At 53.9% G+C, this 19,396-nt stretch overlaps 1 protein-coding gene across 6 annotated transcripts in view; it reads left to right on the top strand.

Annotated features, from left to right (window-relative positions):
* Positions 1–19,032, top strand: part of Tfeb (transcription factor EB) — a 55,826-nt gene extending 36,794 nt beyond the window's left edge. For 5 of the 6 annotated variants that reach the window (XM_039083486.2, XM_006244442.4, XM_039083488.2 and 2 more), the window contains 8 exons: positions 12,572–12,806; positions 12,888–13,142; positions 13,565–13,645; positions 14,875–14,995; positions 15,092–15,148; positions 15,734–15,809; positions 16,266–16,413; positions 17,964–19,029. In XM_039083486.2, coding sequence (XP_038939414.1) covers positions 12,594–12,806; positions 12,888–13,142; positions 13,565–13,645; positions 14,875–14,995; positions 15,092–15,148; positions 15,734–15,809; positions 16,266–16,413; positions 17,964–18,443 — 1,431 coding nt within the window. In that variant the 5' untranslated portion in view covers positions 12,572–12,593 and the 3' untranslated portion in view covers positions 18,444–19,029. Of the gene's footprint in view, positions 1–12,347; positions 12,807–12,887; positions 13,143–13,564; positions 13,646–14,874; positions 14,996–15,091; positions 15,149–15,733; positions 15,810–16,265; positions 16,414–17,963 lie in introns of those variants that run through there. The other variant, NM_001025707.1, reaches the window with a different exon arrangement.
* The last annotated feature ends 364 nt before the right edge of the window (positions 19,033–19,396 follow it).

The raw sequence follows: 19,396 nt of genomic DNA, 5'->3' as shown, positions 1-19,396 counted from the left end.
ACAGTGACCCCGAGGGCCGTTAACAGCTCAGGAAGACAGAGGTGGGCCTGGGTCTGGAGCTGGTGTAGAGCCTTGGTCCCAGAGCCAGAGGTTGCTATGAATCTGACAAGGAGTTTTTCTAATCCCAAGAAAGTGTCCCAGAGACTGGAGGAGGAAGAGTGGGGTTGTGGGTGGGGGGTAACAGGCAGGCTTGGTTCCCGAGGCACTTACAGCTCTGGGGAGGTTTCTAGGATACTGGGGCATGAGAGTGCAAGGCAGCCATGGCTCTTCCCATCTAAGGCTTGCAGTCCTATCTACCATGTATACACACCATAGCTAGACGAGGGAGGAGTCCATGAAGAAACCATTTAGCCTCATTTAGGGACTTGAGGCCCAGAGAGGTCAGGATTTGTCCAGAATCACATTGCTAGAGGTCTTGCCCATTGCATTTCTTTCATCCCTACTCTGGCCGTGGGCAAGCATTGCTGAGCTTTGTGAACACATTGCCATTGTGAACACAGCTGCCGGCAAACTGCACAGGTGACTGGGTGGCACAGATAGGGCATTGATACTTGTGGTCCTGGTCTTAGAGTCCCCTTCTTCTGTCCTCAGGCCCCATTCCTGTTTGGAAAGCCATCTGAGAGCTAAACTTCCCCGCCCCTTCCACCAGGCTCCTGTCCCATGTTGGGTGCCAAATCTAATTCATGCAATCACATTCTCTCTGACAATTTGAAGTGTTTCCCCAGACATTAATGGCCTCAGTGAGATCAAATAGATGGTCCTAAGGCTCCTGGCTATGCATCTTCTTAGCTGGAAGGTTGGGTGGGCTTGGGTCTGATAGCCTCCAAGAGAGTCAGAGGGGTTGTGTTCAGACCTTTACAGGGGCTTTCTGTAGGGTTTGCTGAGGATGGGTAAGGGGCAGCAGAGGAGCTTTCCCGTGTCCCTGTTCTTCTGCTGAAGCTGGTGGTGGTTCTCTGGGACGGCCTGAGCTGTGGGCTAGCCTGCAGCGTGAGGTCAGACAGCATGCTTTCCCCTTTGAGTCTCACTTGCCTCTTTTGCTAACATTGCTGTTTTCTCATGAGGTGTTTGTTTGTGGGGCGTGCGCAGGGTCTGACGTGGGCCATGTGTCAACTGTGACTCCTGGCATTCAGTAGGGACTCAGCAGTGCTTGCAGATGCAGGGGAGGAGAGGAGATCTGTGAGCATTCGAGGTTGACACTGACAAACACAGCAGAGGCCTCCGGGAAGGTTGCTGAATGGGCGGGTAGAGAGGTTCTGAAGAACTGGAAAGGTGGTAGCTGAGAGCCAGATGGGCGAGCAGGAAACAGAGTATCAAAGCAGAGTGAGCACAGGCTACACTAGAGTCGGGATGCAGAGCCGTGAAGGAGAGGTGGCTCAGTCCCTGGCCCCCTCCAACCAAGGGGACTGGTGGCTTGCTAGCTAAGGAAAAGCTAAAACTACAAAGGGTAGGAGAGGGAAGAAGGGCTGGGGACGGGAGGAGAGGAGAGCAGGTATATATACCTGTATATAGGTACAGATATGGGTAAGAGGCAGTCTATATGGAGGCTGGGTTAGAAGCCAGCATGTTCCAAGGACCTTTCTGATCTCTGCTCCCCACCTGTGCGTGCACACTCTTCCTGCCTCCCAGACCCTTTCCCTACACAGGAGTCCAGCTGGTCCTGAGTGACAGGACAGGCGTCTTTCTGGTCTGGGGTTGTCTTTGAAGCTCTTCCCTGTGCCCTAGACTCACAGGCTGGCCAGGCAGGAGGTGCCAGCTCCCGCCCTTTCCTGTGGAATGAGAGGTGAGGCCTGGGGCTGAGGAGCTGGAAGGGGAGGCTGCTACGGGGCTGATGGGGGAAGCTCATGCTATGCTCCTAGATCCTTCCTTGCTGCCCTTCCTCTCCTACTCACTTGCGCCTCTGCTCAGGGGTGGGAAACAAGCCTCTGGTCAGGTCTGAACACTGCTCTGTAAATCCCAGCTCAATTTAGAGAGATCATGATGCAAAAGAAAGAGTAAAAAGAAGGCAGGGGTTATAGTTCAGTGATAAAGCACTTGCCGAGGGTTTGGGAGACCCTGAGTTCAAGTCCCTCTACCTCAAACATAAAAGGAAACAGGGCTGAAGAGATGGCTTACAGGATGAAGTCCCTTCCTGCAGTCAAACCCCAAGGACCATTTTGGATCCCCTGTACTCCTGCAAATGCAAGATCGGTGTGCAGCCTGCCTTTAATTCCAGCACCTGGGATAGGTAGAGACAGGGGCTCTGGAGCAAGCCGGCTAGCTAGACAAGCGCTTATCAGTATGCTCTGAGTTCAACTGAGAGACCTTGCCTCAATAAATAAGGTGAAGAAAGACTGAGGAAGACCTGATGTCAACCTCTGGCCTTCATGTACACCATACATTCCATACACACTACAGACTCACACACGTGTACACCATATACACATCACACACTCACACACATACACACCACTCACATATATGCAGACCAACACACATGCATATTATACTCTCTACACACACACACACACACACACACACACATGCACACCACACACACACCATACACACACGTGAACACCCCACACATCATACATCCATATACATGCACACCAACCTCACATGCATACTACAGACTCTCACACATGCACATCACATACACGACACACAGACACACACATGTTCAAAGACAGGCCTCTGACGGCAGCCAGCCTCTAGCTCTAGCCATGGATTCACGGCTTCCTGTCGGCACTCAGCGCTTCTTGGGATGGCTGTGTGTGCTCTACTGATGCTTGTTAAGTCCCCCTTTTTGAGCCTCTGTGTCACTCTGTTTGGGACCTGCAGTTGTTACCTGTAAGGGTCAGGCAGGCCTGGGTTAAGTGTCCCCACCAAGTCAATTAATGACAGGCCACATTCTGCATGAGAGCTCAAGTGTCTTGGAAACCAGTGAGGCCTTCAGGATTCAGCCTTCAGGGTGAGGCCTTGGGGGATCCTCAGGTGCTTCCCATCTAACCTCCAGTGTTGACTCCATGGGGGAAGGGAATGGCAAAGTTCATGAGTTACATGATTCAGATGTGTGCATTTAAATTTTACATTTATTTATTTGTTAGGGGCGTGAGCGTCACAGTGTACATACGGGAGGTCAGAAAACAAGTTGCATGGGTTGGGTGTCTCTTTCAACCATGTGTATCCTGGGGTTGAGCTCAAGTCATCAGGCTGCTTGGCGAGTATCCTTACTGACCGAGCCGTCTCAGTGACCTCGAATGTGACTGCTTTGCTGGAGTCAACTAGCAACCAATAAAAAGGAGAGAGACCTAAAGGCACCTAACAAGTGCCTGTGACAACGGTTCCAGAGGATCTGTGGCCTTGTTTGGGCTCGCATAGGCGTCTGTGTATACTGGTGCACATATGGGCCAGCAGGCGCGCGCACACACACACACACACACACACACACACACACACACACACACACAAATAAAAACCAAACATTTAAAAAAGACATAAAAATGGTGGGGCTGGAGAGATGGCGCAGAGGTTACGAGCACGCGTTGTTCTTGCAGAGGACCCAGGTGTGGTTCCCAGCACCCTCATCAGGGCTCACAGCCATGCACGACTCACTCCTCTGACCTCTGTAGGCACCACGTGCTGGTTTGGTGCGTATACGAACATGCAGGCAAACATTTATTTGATAAATGTAAAAGCGTGTGCCACCAATCTCATTCTACCTTGGTACCAGGAACCTTCCGACCAAGCAGCATGCATGACTCCAGTTTGATGTTCTCGGGGCAGGAAGTAGTTGAGTCTTGTGCTAGCCTTCCTAGCAAAGAGTGGCTGGCAGGATGCTGGGGTGACAGCCTGTATTGAAGATGCCTCCCCTGAGAGCCCAGGGAACTGGGAACTGCTCTTCTACTTCTGCAAGTCCCCTGCAGTGGGCTTCATAAGCTTCCCGAACATAAGCTTTGGGAGTCAAACAGTCTCTCAGAGGCTGCCCTGTGCCTGCCTGGAGCCCTGGCTGGGAGTGGCGAATGGATAGGTGACCAGAAGGAACAAAGAGACTCGGGCTGTGGAGACGCTCGGTGGATAAAGTGCCTGCTGTGCATGAGGACCTGAGTCTTCATCCTCAGGACCCAGTGAAAAGCAGCATCTCTCACCCCAGTGCTGGGGAAGTGGGAGGCAAGACAGGAAGATTCTGAAGCACTTTGATTAGCCTTACTAGTCAATTGGCGAGCTCTGGGTCAGTGAAGACCCTGTCTCAAAAACCAAAATGGAGGATGATCTAGGAAGACAATCTCTGGCCTCTACATACATGTTCTCTCTCTCTCTCTCTCTCTCTCTCTCTCTCTCTCTCTCATCTCTCTCTGTGTCTCTCTGTCTCATACACACACACACACACACACACACACACACACACACACACACACACACACAACACAGTTTATTCAGGGACATTACCTGAAGCTTCCTGAGCTCAGATGGATGGCTGACAGGAGTGCAGACACACTGTGCACACTTTCCCCTAACCTGGGCATACTCTGTTGGGAGCTGGCTCCAACTAGCAAAACCTGGCTGACTGGTGGGGAAACTGAGGCAAACATTGAGTCATGGCCAAGACTGACTTGAACCCACTGAATTCTGATCCCAAGTCCTATGAGAAAACTACCGACCCTACCTGAGTCCCATGGCTGCTTCTTTAGTAGAGGCAGTCATGTCCTGGGGTATGGCCATCGTGTGGATATCCGTGCTAGTTTGATACTTCCCTTGCTCTTTGAGACAGGGTCTCATGTAGCCTAGATTGGTCTTGAACCTCTGATCCTCCTAACCCCAACCCAGGGGGATGCTGTGATTTCTGGTGTGCACTAGCATGTCTGGTTTATTCGGTGCTGAGTGGGGAATCTCTCCACTGCCACCGCCTTCCTGCAGCAGAGGCCACACAGAGGAGAGACCATTCCCCAACTGTGAATCCTCTTCCCAGACTCCTTCCTTTCCTCCGGCATCCATTCCCCTGCCCAGGCCTTTGTCTAGGGTCATGGTTTCCTTAGGATTGAGCCCCGGATCCCACAGGATGACCGGAGGAGAAAGTCTCTCTCCCCACTGTGGAGGCAGGCCTGTAACAAATGACTTAAGCAGGCGCCCCTGCTCTGGTCTCACACTTTGTGGTTTCCGCTACCAGACATGTGCTTTACTGGGAATGCGGAAAACTGTCTCTGCCCTTTGAAGAAGGCTAGTTGTGTCTCCTGTGTTTGGCGGTTCCAGACTGTTGCTAGACACCATCCTGGCTCTCGGCTGTATGAATGAGATCAGCTGCTGAACCCTTTGATGGGTACAGTACTTCTTCAAGGGAACCCCTAAAATCAAAGGAAGCCACCCTCACTCGGCCCACACAGGGCAGAGGTGGTTCCCAGCCCCGGAAAAGCCAGACTGCCTTAGCCCAGCCCTGATATCAGCCCTGTGGCAGGAGCCTCTCTGTCTGTCTCCGGCTCTGTGGTTATGAATGAACTACAAAAATTAAATCAGGCTGAAGCTCCAGGGTGATGATGCTTACTTGTGATGCCAGAATTTGGGACGTTGAAGCAGGAAGATCAGGAGTTTGGGTTATCCTTAGCTACATAGCAAGTTTGAGGCTAGCCTGGGCTAAATGGGGGTGGGGGAGCTAGAGAGCTAGCTCAACAGTTAAGAGCACTTACTGCCCTTTCCATAGGACCCAAGTTTGGTTCCTCAGCATCCACTTTAGCCAATTCAACTACCTATAACTCCAGATCCAACATCCCTCTGCTTTCCTTGGGCACGTGCACACACATGAGTGCATGCACACACGCACACAGAGTCTTTTTTTTTTTTTTAACTTGAGTATTTCTTATATACATTTCGAGTGTTATTCCCTTTCCCGGTTTCCGGGCCAACATCCCCCTAATCCCTCCCCCTCCCCTTCTATATGGGTGTTCCCCTCCCCATCCTCCCCCCATTGTCGCCCTCCCCCCAACAATCACGTTCGGTCTTAGCAGGACCCAGGGCTTCCCCTTACACTGATGATCTTACTAGGATATTCAATGCTACCTATGAGGTCAGAGTCCAGGGTCAGTCCATGTATAGTCTTTAGGTAGTGGCTTAGTCCCTGGAAGCTCTGGACACACAGAGTCTTTTAAAAACACACATTCACTTAACACCCTTGCTCTTGTTGTCCACAAAAGCCAGTCATATTTTGTGTACTTCCTCCCAAGAGGTGCATGTGTCACACCATTAGGTGATAGCAGATTCATTAATTAGGTGATAGCAGATTCTATATAAAATTGTGCGTCTTAGATTTTGCCATAAACCCTAATTTATTGGGCAACCCTGTTGCTGGACATTAAGAGTTTACTTATTCCTGTTTTGTGTGTATGGCTATTTTGCTTGTGTGTTTGCCTGCTGCCCACAGAGACAGAGCAGGAGAAAGTATCGGATCCCCTGGAGCAGGAGTACAGACAGCTGTGAGTTTGTGCGGGCGCTGGGAATCCAGCTTGTGCTGACTCATCCCTCCAGCTACTCAGGCTCTTGCTATGTAGCCTCGGCTGGCCAGAAACTCAGCCACACAGGCCAGGCTGGCCTCAAACTTTCACTCCTCTTCCTGTTTGATTTCTGCCGTGCTGGGAGCTCAGGAAGGACCTATCCTGAGACCTTTTTTGTAGCTCTCTTCAGACACACCAGAAGAGGGCATCAGAGCCCGTTACAGATGGTTGTGAGCCACCATGTGGTTGCTGGGAATTGAACTCAGGTCCTCTGGGAAAGTAGTCAGTGCTCTTAACCTCTGAGCCATCTCTCCAGTCCTTGTTTTTACTTTTTTTTTTTTTTTCAAGACAGGGTTTCTCTGTGTTGCCCTGGCTGAACTGAAATTCTGTAGACCAGGTTGGCCTGAAACTGAGATCTGCCTGCCTCTGCGTCCCGAGTGCTGGGATTAAAGGCGTGTGCCACCACCACCTGGCTCTTGAGACTTTTAATTTTTTTCTATATAATTACTTCCTTTGGGCTAGTGAACATGTGTAATAAAAACCATCTTTGCAGCGTGCTTTGCAGTGTGTGCGTGTGTGTGTGTGTGTGTGTGTGTGTGTGTGTGTGTGTGTGTGTGTGCGTGCGCGCGCGCACACTGGTGTATAAATGGAGGTTCAGAGGACAACTCGTGAAAGCCAGTTCTCTTCTTCCTTGTGGGTTCTGGGGATCAAACTCAGGTCTCCAGGTTTGGTGACAGGTGCCTTTATCCACTGAGCCATCTCACCAGCTCCCCAAAGATTGAATTGGCAGTTGTGCCAAGGGAGCCTATCGTGGACATGCTTGGGTTGGGGACCTTGGTGAAGGCAAATTGCTTACTAATTTCTTTTAAACTGTGTGAGGTCAGCCTCCCTCCTTCAGTGAGCTTAAAAAAAAAATGAGAACGATTTGGACAGAGCAGCTGGGCTAGTGCTCATAAACAAGTCAGCCCTTCCAACCCACACCTGCAGGAGTCAGACCACTCCTGGTCCCCTCCTGCAGCGTCCTTTCTCCCTCTCGGCAGTTCCCCAAGGCTAACCGGGTCCTGGCGACTTCTCACACAGTGGCGTCATACCTGGGTTTGAGCTTTACATTCTCAGGTGGGACTTTTGTGCTGTTCTGCTTTTGTTGTTGTTGTTGATTTTGCTGGCGTGGATTTTCGAGACAGGGTCTCTCTGTGTAGCCCTGGCTATCCTGGAGTTTGATATGTAGACCAGGCTGTCCTTGAACTCACAGAGAGATGTCTGCCTCCTCTTCCTCTGAGAATCAAAGGCATGTGCCACCACACCCAGCCTGGCTCGGGGGATTTAAGTCTGGCCTCTATTGTCTGCCAGAGCCTCTGGCAGTGGTGTGTGAGGTCAGTGGCTGAGTGGTGACCAAAGGTGCAGCTTTTTCCCGGGGGAGGGCGAGAGAGAGGGGGAACCAGCCTGGAGCTTGCATCGTAGACCAGGTTGGCCTGGAATTCATAGAGATCTGCCTGCCTCAGCCTTCAGAGTGCTAGGGTTCAAGCCATGGCCACCATGCTGGCACGGTGCATAGTCTCTCTATCTCTTCTGTCAGTGGATATTAGGTAGTGTCTAGTTGGGCTCTGGTCACGGTGCTGCCAGGGGACATCCTCATCAGTGTCCTTGAGTGACCACAAGGGCTTCAACTCTGTAATCCAATGTTTACTTTTTTTATTTTAATCTTAGACGAGGATTCATGTGGTTAGCCTCAAATTCCCTGTGTAGCCAAAGCTGGCCTTAAGCTTCTCTTGCCTCTGTGTTCCCTGATCACAGGCAAGTACCACAATGCCCAGTTTACACAGTGCTGGGGGGACCGAGTCCAGGGATCTGCCTGCTGGGCTACATCACCAGTGCCTATGTTCCAGGTTTTAAAGATGCTACCTACAAGGCAGAAAATTTCCTAGGAAGCTGGGTATGGGTGACAGATGCCTCCCAGCATGTGGGAGAAAGGGACAGAAGGATCAAGAGTTTGTAGACAGCCTACACAGCATAGTGAGACCCTGTCTTTCAAAACAGCGCCAGGGAAGCAGCTCTTTGGTAGAGTGCCTGCCCAGTGTGCAGAAAGCCCTGAGTTGGATGCCTAGTAGCACATGAAACCAGATGTGGTGCACAGCTGGAATCCTAGCACTTGGGGAGAGGAAGCAGGACCATCGAGGTTTGAGGTCATCCTCAGTTCATATTGAGTTCAAGAGCAGCCTGTCACTCTTTGTGCCCTTGTCACTCATGGTCTCCACCTGGCTTAACAGTCACTGCTCTGAGTGGGGCAGGACTTGGGCCTGGCAAGACAGCCTTTGGGGCTGCGCACTTCTTTTCAGAGATGCATGATCAGACACGATCAGGATCAGGTGGGGCCCCACAGGCCTCTAGACGCTCTAGCCTGCCTCCCACGAGCCACACAGAATCATGCCGGCGAGTTATGTGCTTCAGAAGTGGAGGGTTTATATGAGAAAACCATGTCCCTCCTTACCACTCTTCCCCAAAGGGGACCATTTGGAGCAGGTTCATGTGCCCGGGAGCCCAGAACGGTGTGTTAAAAGTAGAGATGGGGGCTGGGCTGTTTCATGCATTGTTCTCCTCCCTGTTGCTTAGTAACTGTGCAACTTTGGACCAGTCACTTCTCTTCTCTGTGCCTCCATTTCTTCCCTGGAAATCTCTACAGTGGTAGTCCTCCCCTTCCAGATTCTGTCTCATCTTTCTGCCCATCTGTTCATTCTCTGCCTAACTAGGGCTCCTCCTCCTCTTCCTCTTCCTCTTCTTCCTCCTCTTCCTCTTCTTCCTCCTCTTCCTCTTGCTCCTCCTTCCCTTCCTCTCCCCCCTCCCTTTTTTTCTTATGGTCCATCTTTGATATCTCCTTTCCTGGATCCAAGACTTCCTACTGACATTTCTCTGTGCTCCTATCCCGACTTCCACTCCTCTCCTTAGAACCCAGTGTGTTCATACTCAGACGTAAATGACTTGTTGGGGAAGTCTGGCTGCTGGTGGGCTGGTGAAACCCAGGAGTCAGGACCCTCTCTTCCAGCTGCTGAATGCCTACAGGGTGCAGAGTTCCCCGAATTCTCTCTCTCCTGGGACTTTCACAGCCTCAGCAGGAAGACGTAGAGATGGAGTTAATTCTGTAGCCTTAATTGTCCTGGAACTCAATACGTAGACCAGGCTGGCCTTCGATTTACAGAGATCTTCCTTCATCTGCCTCCCCAGTGCTGGGATTAAAATTGTGTAGCACCACACCCAGCCCTGGAAAGCACTCTCATTGGTTTGCATTACAGGGATCAAGAAAGCTAGGCACACTAATAAATTCCTATGTCACTCAGCCTGCAAAGGTAGTCGCCGGCCTGGGGAGTCACTGGGTTGTGCCCAAGCTGGACCTGGACGAACAGCAGCTGGAAGTGCCCGATGGTCCTGGTATGCAGATGGGGTTGACTGTGCCACTAGGAGAGCCAGAGCCATTGAGCCTTGCTCTTAGGAGTTGGTAGTATCTGGGTTAGGGGTGTGTGTGTGTGGGGATTCTGTCCTGGTGCCTGTACAGAGGCCCCATGGGTCCCATGTTGCTAGGCTTTCGAAGTGTGCCTTCCAGGCTTTGAGGGGCAGAAAGGGAGGGACATAGATTTTGGGCATTCCCTGTCTTTTGGCGACTCCTGACAGAAGGCACTGAGGCCGACCAGCAGACCCCAAGTCCTCACAAGTCCTTCACCCTCTCCCATTCTTCCAAGCCCAGTAGGGGAGGCTAGAGATTTGCCATGAGGCATACACGTTTAAGTGCAGTGGTCACTGACACCCACCAGTCAGCTAGACTTTGACTGTTTATACTAGCTGCCAGGGTGCCCATCCCAGGGGAGGGGATGAGTTCCCACGCCCACTTCACAGACCGAGAGCTGAGGCTAATGCAGCCAGAGCCGGGCCTAGCAGGCCCTTGAGGTAGCCAGGCCAACTCTTTGTCAGGGGAACAAGGGACTCCTTCTCCCTAGCCCTCCCTGAGCTGGCTGGCACGGCCAGGCGCCTTGGCCCCCACTGGCCATGTGAAGTTGGATTGTCCGTGAAGGAGGGGCTGCTGGCTGTCTGAGTGGCTGTGTGGGGCCCGCATCTGGTCAGAGCTAGGGTCTGCTTGCCAGTGTGATGGGTAGGGTGTGGTGTGGAGACAGGGACACCTCTCTGTGAGAGCTAGAGAAAAGGTCCCGGGAGGGATTGGAGGCTGCAGCTGGTGGCTGCTACCGAACGGGGTGGGGGGCAAGGGCAGGGTGTCATTGCCTGGGCTGTTGGGGGCTGCCCTGTAGAGCACGGCTGCTGCATGCTGCAGGCCACACAGCATGGTGGGTAGTCTCCCTCCAGATCAACCAGTTATACAACTGGGGACAACGCTGCCCCTCCCCCACCCTCTCCTCCCTGGCATGGGGTAGACCAGATCCCTGGGGCGGGGCCCTAGCTTTTTCCTACTGGGTGCCTTTGTTTTCCCTTCTTTATAAAAGATGATTTGTAGTTGAGCAAGGGCCTCCCCACAGGAGGCCTTGGCTCACAGTTTGAAGACTCTAGCTAGATTGTACTAGTCCCACGTACTCAGACTGCCAGGCACTGCACAAACCCTGCAGTTTTTACTGAATGCCCAGGAAGATGACGTTTACAGAGGAAGGAACTGAGGCTCCAGGAGATTATAGCTTGCCCAAGGTCACACGACAGAGAACCAGCACTCCGCTCCACCAGTCCTGTGGGGAAGCCACTGCTCAACCATGAAGTCCTGTCTTGCCAAATCCCTCTAGTCCCTAACTGTACCGTCATGGACTCAGATGCCACCAGGCCCTGTACCTGTCCCTGAGAAGTCACTAGGTTCTGCTCAGTGGCCTAGTGGGGGAAGGGATTTGGCTATCGTCACTCAGTGAGCTAGAGACAGAGCAGGCCAAGATGCTGGGCTCATTCTAGCCCGCCCTGCCACCCTTCAGCCTTGCTGTGGGGCCTCAGCCACACCCTCCTATGGTGGGTTCTACTTGGAGCTCCAAGCAGTGAGGAGCCCTGCAGTGTTCCTTCTGCACAGGGCTCGCCTGCCTGTGGGCCTCCCTTTCTCACCCAGATTGTGGGATCCAGGGGCAGGAGCAGGGTACATCTCCAGTGCCTGGTTTGTGGATAATAACCGCTCTCACTCCCTTCACACATTGGCTTCTTTCTTTCTGTCTCCCATGCCCCGGCGGCTAGAGGCTGAAGGTCTAGCCGTAAACAAACAGATGAAATTTATCCCCTCAGGGGACTTGCATTCCTCGTTAGGGACAGACAGCAAATAACAATAACAAACGCAATAAGAAGCAAAAAGTGCTCTGTCCTAGATGGTGGCATCTGATATAGAGAAGCAAGGTGGTGGGGGTATGCCGTCTTAACACAGTGGCCCCGAAACGACACTCTGAGGTGAAGAAGTGAGAGCCTCGAGGGTATCTGTGGGAAGAGCATTCCAGGTGGAGGCCGCAGCAAGTGCAGAGGCCTAGGGTGGAAGCATGCCTGGAGTGTTTGAAGGGTAGTTAAGGCTGGAGGTGTGGCTGGAGTAGGGAGAACAGGGGAGAGAAGCCTGTGTTGGGGGCAGGATGTCTAAGGGGAACCATGGGGGCGCAGCAGGTTACAGAGGGCCATTAGGCTGTGTTTAAGGGTTTAGTCTTTTGTTCCGATGAACTGGGAGCTATGGAGAGTTTGGAGCAGAGAGCAGGGCAGGAACAGGATGATGGAGCCGCTACAAGCAGATGGTGGGGGCGGAGCGCGGAGGAGCATCTGGAGGCTCCTCAGGCCCTCTGGAGGCGTGGTGCAGGCTGGCCTGGGGAGGGGCAGGAGAGGAGGATGGAGCTGAGGCCAGGTATGAAATACCCAGGATGTGGATGTGACAGCGAGGGGACAGGAGGACTCCTGCGGTCACTGAAGGACAGAGTCTTCACCTCTAATCTCGAAGTCGGGGAACTAGGGGCCATGGCTCAGCTTGCTCAGCGGTCTTGGGCAAATCCCTTCTGTCCGGACTCAGTTTCTCCTTATGCACAATGGGAGCAACCGTACTTAGGCCAGCCCACGCTTAAAGACTCCGAGGATGATGAGTACTTCATGGACCTGTCTTCCCTCGACTGCAGGGAGCCGGAATCAACCGCTGCCATGGCGTCGCGCATCGGGCTGCGCATGCAGCTCATGCGGGAGCAGGCGCAGCAGGAGGAGCAGCGAGAGCGCATGCAGCAGCAGGCCGTCATGCATTACATGCAGCAGCAGCAACAGCAGCAGCAGCAGCAGCTGGGAGGCCCTCCCACCCCAGCCATCAACACCCCAGTTCACTTCCAGTCGCCACCACCAGTGCCTGGGGAGGTGCTGAAGGTAAGGCCTCTGCCTCTTCTGTCCCTGCTCCCTGGAGAGGAGTCCTGGCGCCCTCCACAGCTGTGTCACCCTCGTCCCCAGGTGCAGTCCTACCTGGAGAACCCCACCTCCTACCACCTGCAGCAGTCTCAGCATCAGAAAGTCCGAGAGTACCTGTCCGAGACCTACGGCAACAAGTTTGCTGCCCACGTCAGCCCAGCCCAAGGCTCCCCGAAGCCTCCACCAGCAGCATCCCCTGGGGTGCGGGCTGGACATGTACTGTCCACCTCGGCCGGCAACAGTGCCCCCAACAGTCCCATGGCCATGCTACACATCAGCTCCAATCCTGAGAAAGAGGTGAGCGAGGGTTCCTGGCTTGGTGTCAGGTGTGTGTGTGTGTGTGTGTGTGTGTGTGTGTGTGAGAGAGAGAGAGAGAGAGAGAGAGAGAGAGAGAGAGAGAGAGAGAGAGAGAGAGACTGGTCTTAGTGGCAGAAGTGAGGGTGTATCTAACGGAATTCTAGCCTCAGGGAGGCAAAGTGCAGGTCTGAGGAGAGTTACAGTCGTCTTGCAACTCTGCTGGGGACAGGGCAGACTCACAGAGGAGAGAATGCTCTCCCAGCCCTGGGAAGGGGTGTCAGGAACTCCCTGTCAAGGGAGTCCTTGGGCTCAGCTGAGGGACCCTCTCAGGGCCGGTTCCTGGTGAGCAGGTTGGGCTGCAGGAGGTAAGCAGCTGCCCTCTTCAGGCGGGCCAGCCCCACACGGACGTTTCTCTTTTCTAGTTTGATGATGTCATCGACAACATTATGCGCCTGGACAGCGTGCTGGGCTACATCAACCCCGAAATGCAGATGCCTAACACGGTATTTTGGGGCTAGATGGGAGGGGGATGGCACACACAGTGGATCCCTGGCTGGAGAGAGTTGTCAGAGCAGGGAACTGGTGTCTCTGTGGAGGCAGGCGTCCCCTCCGTCATTACTGTGACAGGGACCCAGGGTCTCTTGGGAGGCAGAACTAGGCAGAGGTAGGTGAGTTTCCGCAACCACAGGACCCATCTCTCTGACAGCCTTGTCTGTGCGTCTCCTTGGCTTTGGCAGGGAGGGCGTGGCTTAGATGGCAGATGAGGAGCCAAGTTTGAGTCAGGAAGCCCTGGGTTTCTGTCACGACCTTGGGAAGCCCCACCACAGTTCTGACTCTGTCTACTCATTTGCAAAACTGGGGTGATGCCATCTACCTACAGGGCTATGGGGAGATTAGAAGGGACAAAAAGAGGGAGGGGTTGGAGAGATGGCTCAGTGGTTCACAGGTCAGACTGCCTTCAGACGACCTCAGTTTGGTTCCTCAAACCCATGTTCGAGGTTTACAGTGACCTGCAACTCAAGCTCCAGGGACCCACTGCCTTCTGATGGACTCTGTGGCCACCGTACAGACCTCCATGCAGACACATATATACACACACAGAATTTAACGCTAAACACAAAATGGAAATACAAAAAAACGAAGGGTGACAGGAGTTACTTCTGAGAGGCAGGCCTGCTAGAGGCCACAGCCCAGTTGCCTTTCTTTGGGCTCGCCCAGTTCCTTTGGCCCTGCCATGTCACCGAGAGAACCAGGAGGCAGCAGTCAGCCTTCAGTTCCTTCTGCCCTGGTGACACTGCCGGGTGTCTGCCTTGGACGCAGGGTTCTGCAGTTAATTATCCAGTCTCCCTCTGCGGCTCCTGTCTGTGCGCTGGGTCTCTAAACCAGTGGTTGGCTCTTGCCTGGCTCTGGGGTAGGACCCAGCCGAGCTTACTCCTGCCCTGTTAAATTCCATACTCTGAGGAAACCTTGCAAAAACTCTCAAACTGATTGAGCCCCTCCCTAGGACTTCTACAGAAAGAGCCTAATCCCGTCCTTGCCTGGGTTCGTCCTCACCCTGGCCGGGGGCTACTGAGGGCAGGGCTGTGAGGAGCCGTACTTCAGCCAAGCCTCGCACACTGCCTCCTGGAGAAGGGGCTCAGGGGTAATTTTAGCATTGCTCAGAGCAGCAGCTGCTGGGACCATGGGTCCAGGTGAGGACTCACCAAGCCCTCCTCCACCCCTTCCCTCACAGCTACCCCTGTCCAGCAGCCACCTGAACGTGTACAGTGGTGACCCCCAGGTCACGGCTTCCCTGGTAGGTGTCACCAGCAGTTCCTGCCCTGCCGACCTGACTCAGAAGCGAGAGCTAACAGGTACCACGTCCTCTTGCCTGTACCTTTGGGGCTCCCCGTCTTCCTTTTTTCTCTCTGCCTTCTTTCCCACCACCTCTTTGCTTCTTTGGCCTCCAGATGCTGAGAGCCGGGCCCTGGCCAAGGAACGGCAGAAGAAAGACAATCACAACTTAAGTGAGTCCTGCTGGCCCCCTTCAGCTCACCTAGGCTGGGGAGCCAGCCCCTGCCCCATCCCCGCCCTAGCCCCTCTACCAGTGTCCCTAACTTGGGGCACCGGCATGCTCCAAGGCTGTGACCCCCCCTCCCCCTTCCAGGCTTTTTAGGAAAGTGGGAGGGGCCGATAGAAGCAGTTACTCTTGAATTTTCCAGTCAATCGGATTTCAGTCTTCAGAGCCTGGGGCACTAGGAGTGAAGGAGGCTGCTCCAGGCAGTTCTCTGGCTGGAAGCTGAACTGGTTTCCTGACCCCGCCCCCTAATTATCTAGACTGCACCCAGATCCTCCTCAGCTTTCAGGGTCTCTCTTTTGTTTTATTTTGTTTTGAGAAAGGGTCTCTAGCCCTGGTTGCCTTGGAACTTACTTATGGCCCAGACTGGCCTAGAACTCACAGAGATCCACCTGCCTCTGCCTCCCAGGCAATGGAATTGCCACCACACCGGGCTTTGGGTGCCTTGTCTTCTAAACAGGTTTTCTATGGGGTGTCCAGTTTAGGTTGGGGGCTCCGCCTTTCTAACCATAACCTCTGGAATCTTAATCTGTAGTTGAGAGAAGACGCAGGTTCAACATCAATGACAGAATCAAGGAGCTGGGAATGCTGATCCCCAAGGCCAATGACCTGTGAGCGGGTTTCTGGAGGGAGGGAAGGGTCGGGCTAGGCAGCAGCTGTAGGTACTGCCAGCTCTCGGTTGCTAAGGGCAGTGGTGGAGGTAGCGTGTTTGAGAAGAAAAGGTCTCTGCTCCTGCTGGGTCGAGACAGCTTCTGTTAGGAAGGGAGGCTTCAGGGTAAGGAGGGGACTTCCTGGAGGAGGGGCCTTACTGGAAAGTGTCTGGAGAGCTGTGAACTGAAGGGGAGGAGATGCTGGCCAGGAGAGCTGAAGACAGGAAGATGGGCACGGGGTGGACAGATTGCTTGAGCCCAAGGATTAGTGAGGACCTGGACGTTTCTGTGGACGTTTGTATGAGGCTGGGTATGAGTGAGGGTGGGGGCAGCTGGGACTCTGAACCAAGCCTAGGGTCAGAGGCCCTGGCCAGGCCTCTGGGTTCGCCCTCTCACCCCATCTGGTTGTGGCTGCAGGGACGTGCGCTGGAACAAGGGCACCATCCTCAAGGCCTCTGTGGATTACATCCGGAGGATGCAGAAAGACCTGCAGAAGTCCCGGGAGCTGGAGAACCACTCTCGGCGCCTGGAGATGACCAACAAGCAGCTCTGGCTTCGCATCCAGGTCTGACAGGGACTTTGCACTCCAAGGGCAGCACTCCAAGGGCAGCCCTCACTGGCTGAGCGGCTCCCAAGCCCGGGGCAGGGTGCAAACAGCAGCAGATCTGGAAATGCTGCCCATAGGGAGGGAAGCTTTATCAGTCAGCATGGAATGAAAAATGAGCCCCAGTTCCTTCAAGCAGCAAATAGCAGCAGGTTCCCTTCTGTGAAACCCTCATTTTGCCTTCCACACTGGGGGTCAGACAGGTCCATCACGTGTGTGCATGCGCACGCGCGCACGCGCACATGCGTGTACACACACACAGTCTCTGTCTCTGTTTTGTCTCTGCTTGAGCAATTGAGCAAGCACACACACACACACACACACACACACACACACACACACACACACACACTGTCTCTGTCTTCTGTCTCTGTCTCACTCTCTTATTCAAAGACAGGGTTTCCCTGTGTAGCCCTGGCTGTCCTAGAATTAGCTCTGTAGACCAGACTGGCCTCAGACTCACAGAGATTCTCCTGCCTCTGCCTCCCATACCCAGGAGGTCTAACTCTTAAAATCATATAGCCATGTGTTGGCCCACATTTAAAAAAATTGTTATTGAGAGGCAGGATTTTTCTTTGTAGAGCAGACAGTGCTGGAAATGCCAGGTCTCCTGCCTCCGCCTCCCAAGTGCTGGGATTACAGGCCAGTGCCACCGTGCCTGGCTCTGTTCACATATCCTTGGGCAATGCTGCATGCACACTGTGCCTAACCTGAGGGACTCAGGACTAACTCCCCCGCCCTGGGAGTCTGGGAGGCAGCACTGGGAATCGCTGGGCAGGCTTAAGAACTAAGACCTGAGCAGGTCAGGAACCTTCCAGAACTGCAATTCAGTTCCTGGCTGTATGAGAACCACCCAAGGCCGTTCCTCTTCACGGGTGGTTCTGAAACGTCCTAATGCTGTAACCCTTTAATACAGTCCCTCGTGTTGTGGTGACCCCCAGCCATAAAATTATTTTCATTGCTACTTCATAATTAGTTTTACTATACTTATGAATTGTAATGTAAACATTTTGGGAGGTGGATGTTGTTAAAGGGGTAGAGACCACTACCGTAAACAAAGTATGCTAGGACCACAGGTTTTAAACCTGAATTGCTCATGGTGGGTGATAGAAGTCACTTCTCCACCTAGGAAAACTGAACTTTGGCGGATGAGAGCTCACCCTTAATTCACGCAATGCATCTTGACCATTTCCATTCCTGCCGCCTCTAAAAATTTGAGAGAGAGAGAGAGAGAGAGCGAGAGCGAGAGTGAGAAAGCAAGCGCTGGCCAAGGTGTGCTGTGGCAACTCCACAAGCCGCTGACCAGCTCTAACTTGCAGCCTGGAGAGCTCTTGCTCTAGACTCACGCTGCTTTCTGTTCCTCCAGCTGAGATATTGTCACAGGAGATAGGGAGGGCGAGTGGTGCGGTGGGTTACCGGGAGGGCTAGCCTGTGCTGCCATTATGTGTATGGAGGGCTAGCCTGGGGCTGGTATCATGTGTATATCTCATCATTGCATCCAACCCAAACAGGAGCTGGAGATGCAGGCACGCGTGCACGGTCTTCCCACCACCTCACCGTCCGGTGTGAATATGGCCGAGCTGGCCCAACAGGTGGTGAAGCAAGAGCTGCCCAGTGAAGATAACCCAGGGGAGACCCTGATGCTGGGGTCCGAGGTCCCTGACCCTGAGCCCATGCCGGCTCTCCCACCCCAGGCCCCGCTGCCCTCAGCCGCCCAGCCACAGTCTCCGTTCCATCACCTGGACTTCAGCCATGGCCTGAGCTTTGGGGGTGGGGGCGATGAGGGGCCCGCAGGCTACCCTGATCCCCTGGGGACAGAGCATGGCTCCCCTTTCCCCAACCTGTCCAAGAAGGATCTGGACTTAATGCTCCTAGATGACTCCTTGCTCCCCCTGGCCTCTGATCCCCTCTTTTCTACCATGTCTCCTGAGGCCTCCAAGGCTAGCAGCCGGCGAAGCAGCTTCAGCATGGAGGAGGGCGACGTTCTGTGACCCTGGCTGCCCCCGTGCCAAGGAGCAGGGCTGCCTGGGAGCTGGGAGGACTGGGCAGAGCCCTCCCATCCTTCAGGCTGCACTTGGTGTGAAGTAGCTGCCTCTCTCCTTCCCCTTGGTTGCTCCCCCCCACCCCTGTTTGGACTTAGTGCCTGCCTGGCAGTCGACGGGGCTGGAAAGCTCTCCCCTCGGCTTCGGGCCCCCTCCTCTGGCGGCAGTCCTATGATGGGGAAGGACAGGGGTGAGGCAGAAGAGAAATAAGAAGAAACCCTGCTAGGGGAGCCCCTCTCTTCTGAGCCTGGGCTTTCCCATGAAGGGCATTTTGGAGAAGGGGGTACAAGTACCTCTGAGGCAGCAGCTGGTCTGGGGGTGCCCAGGCCTGCCTTCCTGGGACTAGATGGCACCCAGCCTGTCCCCCCAGCCTGAATTTCCCCACAAGTGGGCACCCACCCCCATTTGGTGCTAACAGCTCTCCCCTGGTGGTATGAGGGTGGGGTGGCCAGAAGAGGAGTCTGGGTTCAGGGTGGTGAGCACTCCCACCCCCAGACCTCCCACTTTGTGCCTTTAGTAAACACTGTGCTTTGTAGTATGTTGTCCTGGTTCTGCGGTGCGTCCTCAGCCCACAACAGGAGGGGAATCAGCCCAGTGGATCCCTTCCTGGATCAAGTGCTCCATGAAGGATCTGGAGGAGATTCTGGATTCCCAGGCCAAAGAAACAACTTTGACAGCGTGGGGCTGGGGGCATTGCCTCACTGTGGCCACATGGTGGCGCTGCAGCCATGCTGGTCTGGTCGCAGGCCTCCAGCTGTGGTCTGAACAGCTATGGTGGTGGGTGTGGGCAGATCCGCCCTCAGCGGGTGTCTTCCCTAGGGTATGTTGCTCTGGCTGGCCGGTGTTCTAGTGAGGCCCTCGACATTCTTCCCTGTGTGGGTAGCTACAGTCCAGCTGGAGAC

This window comes from Rattus norvegicus, chromosome 9, assembly GCF_036323735.1.
Source record: "Rattus norvegicus strain BN/NHsdMcwi chromosome 9, GRCr8, whole genome shotgun sequence".
Taxonomy (NCBI): domain Eukaryota; kingdom Metazoa; phylum Chordata; class Mammalia; order Rodentia; family Muridae; genus Rattus; species Rattus norvegicus.
This window is presented reverse-complemented; position numbering and strand designations above follow the sequence as displayed.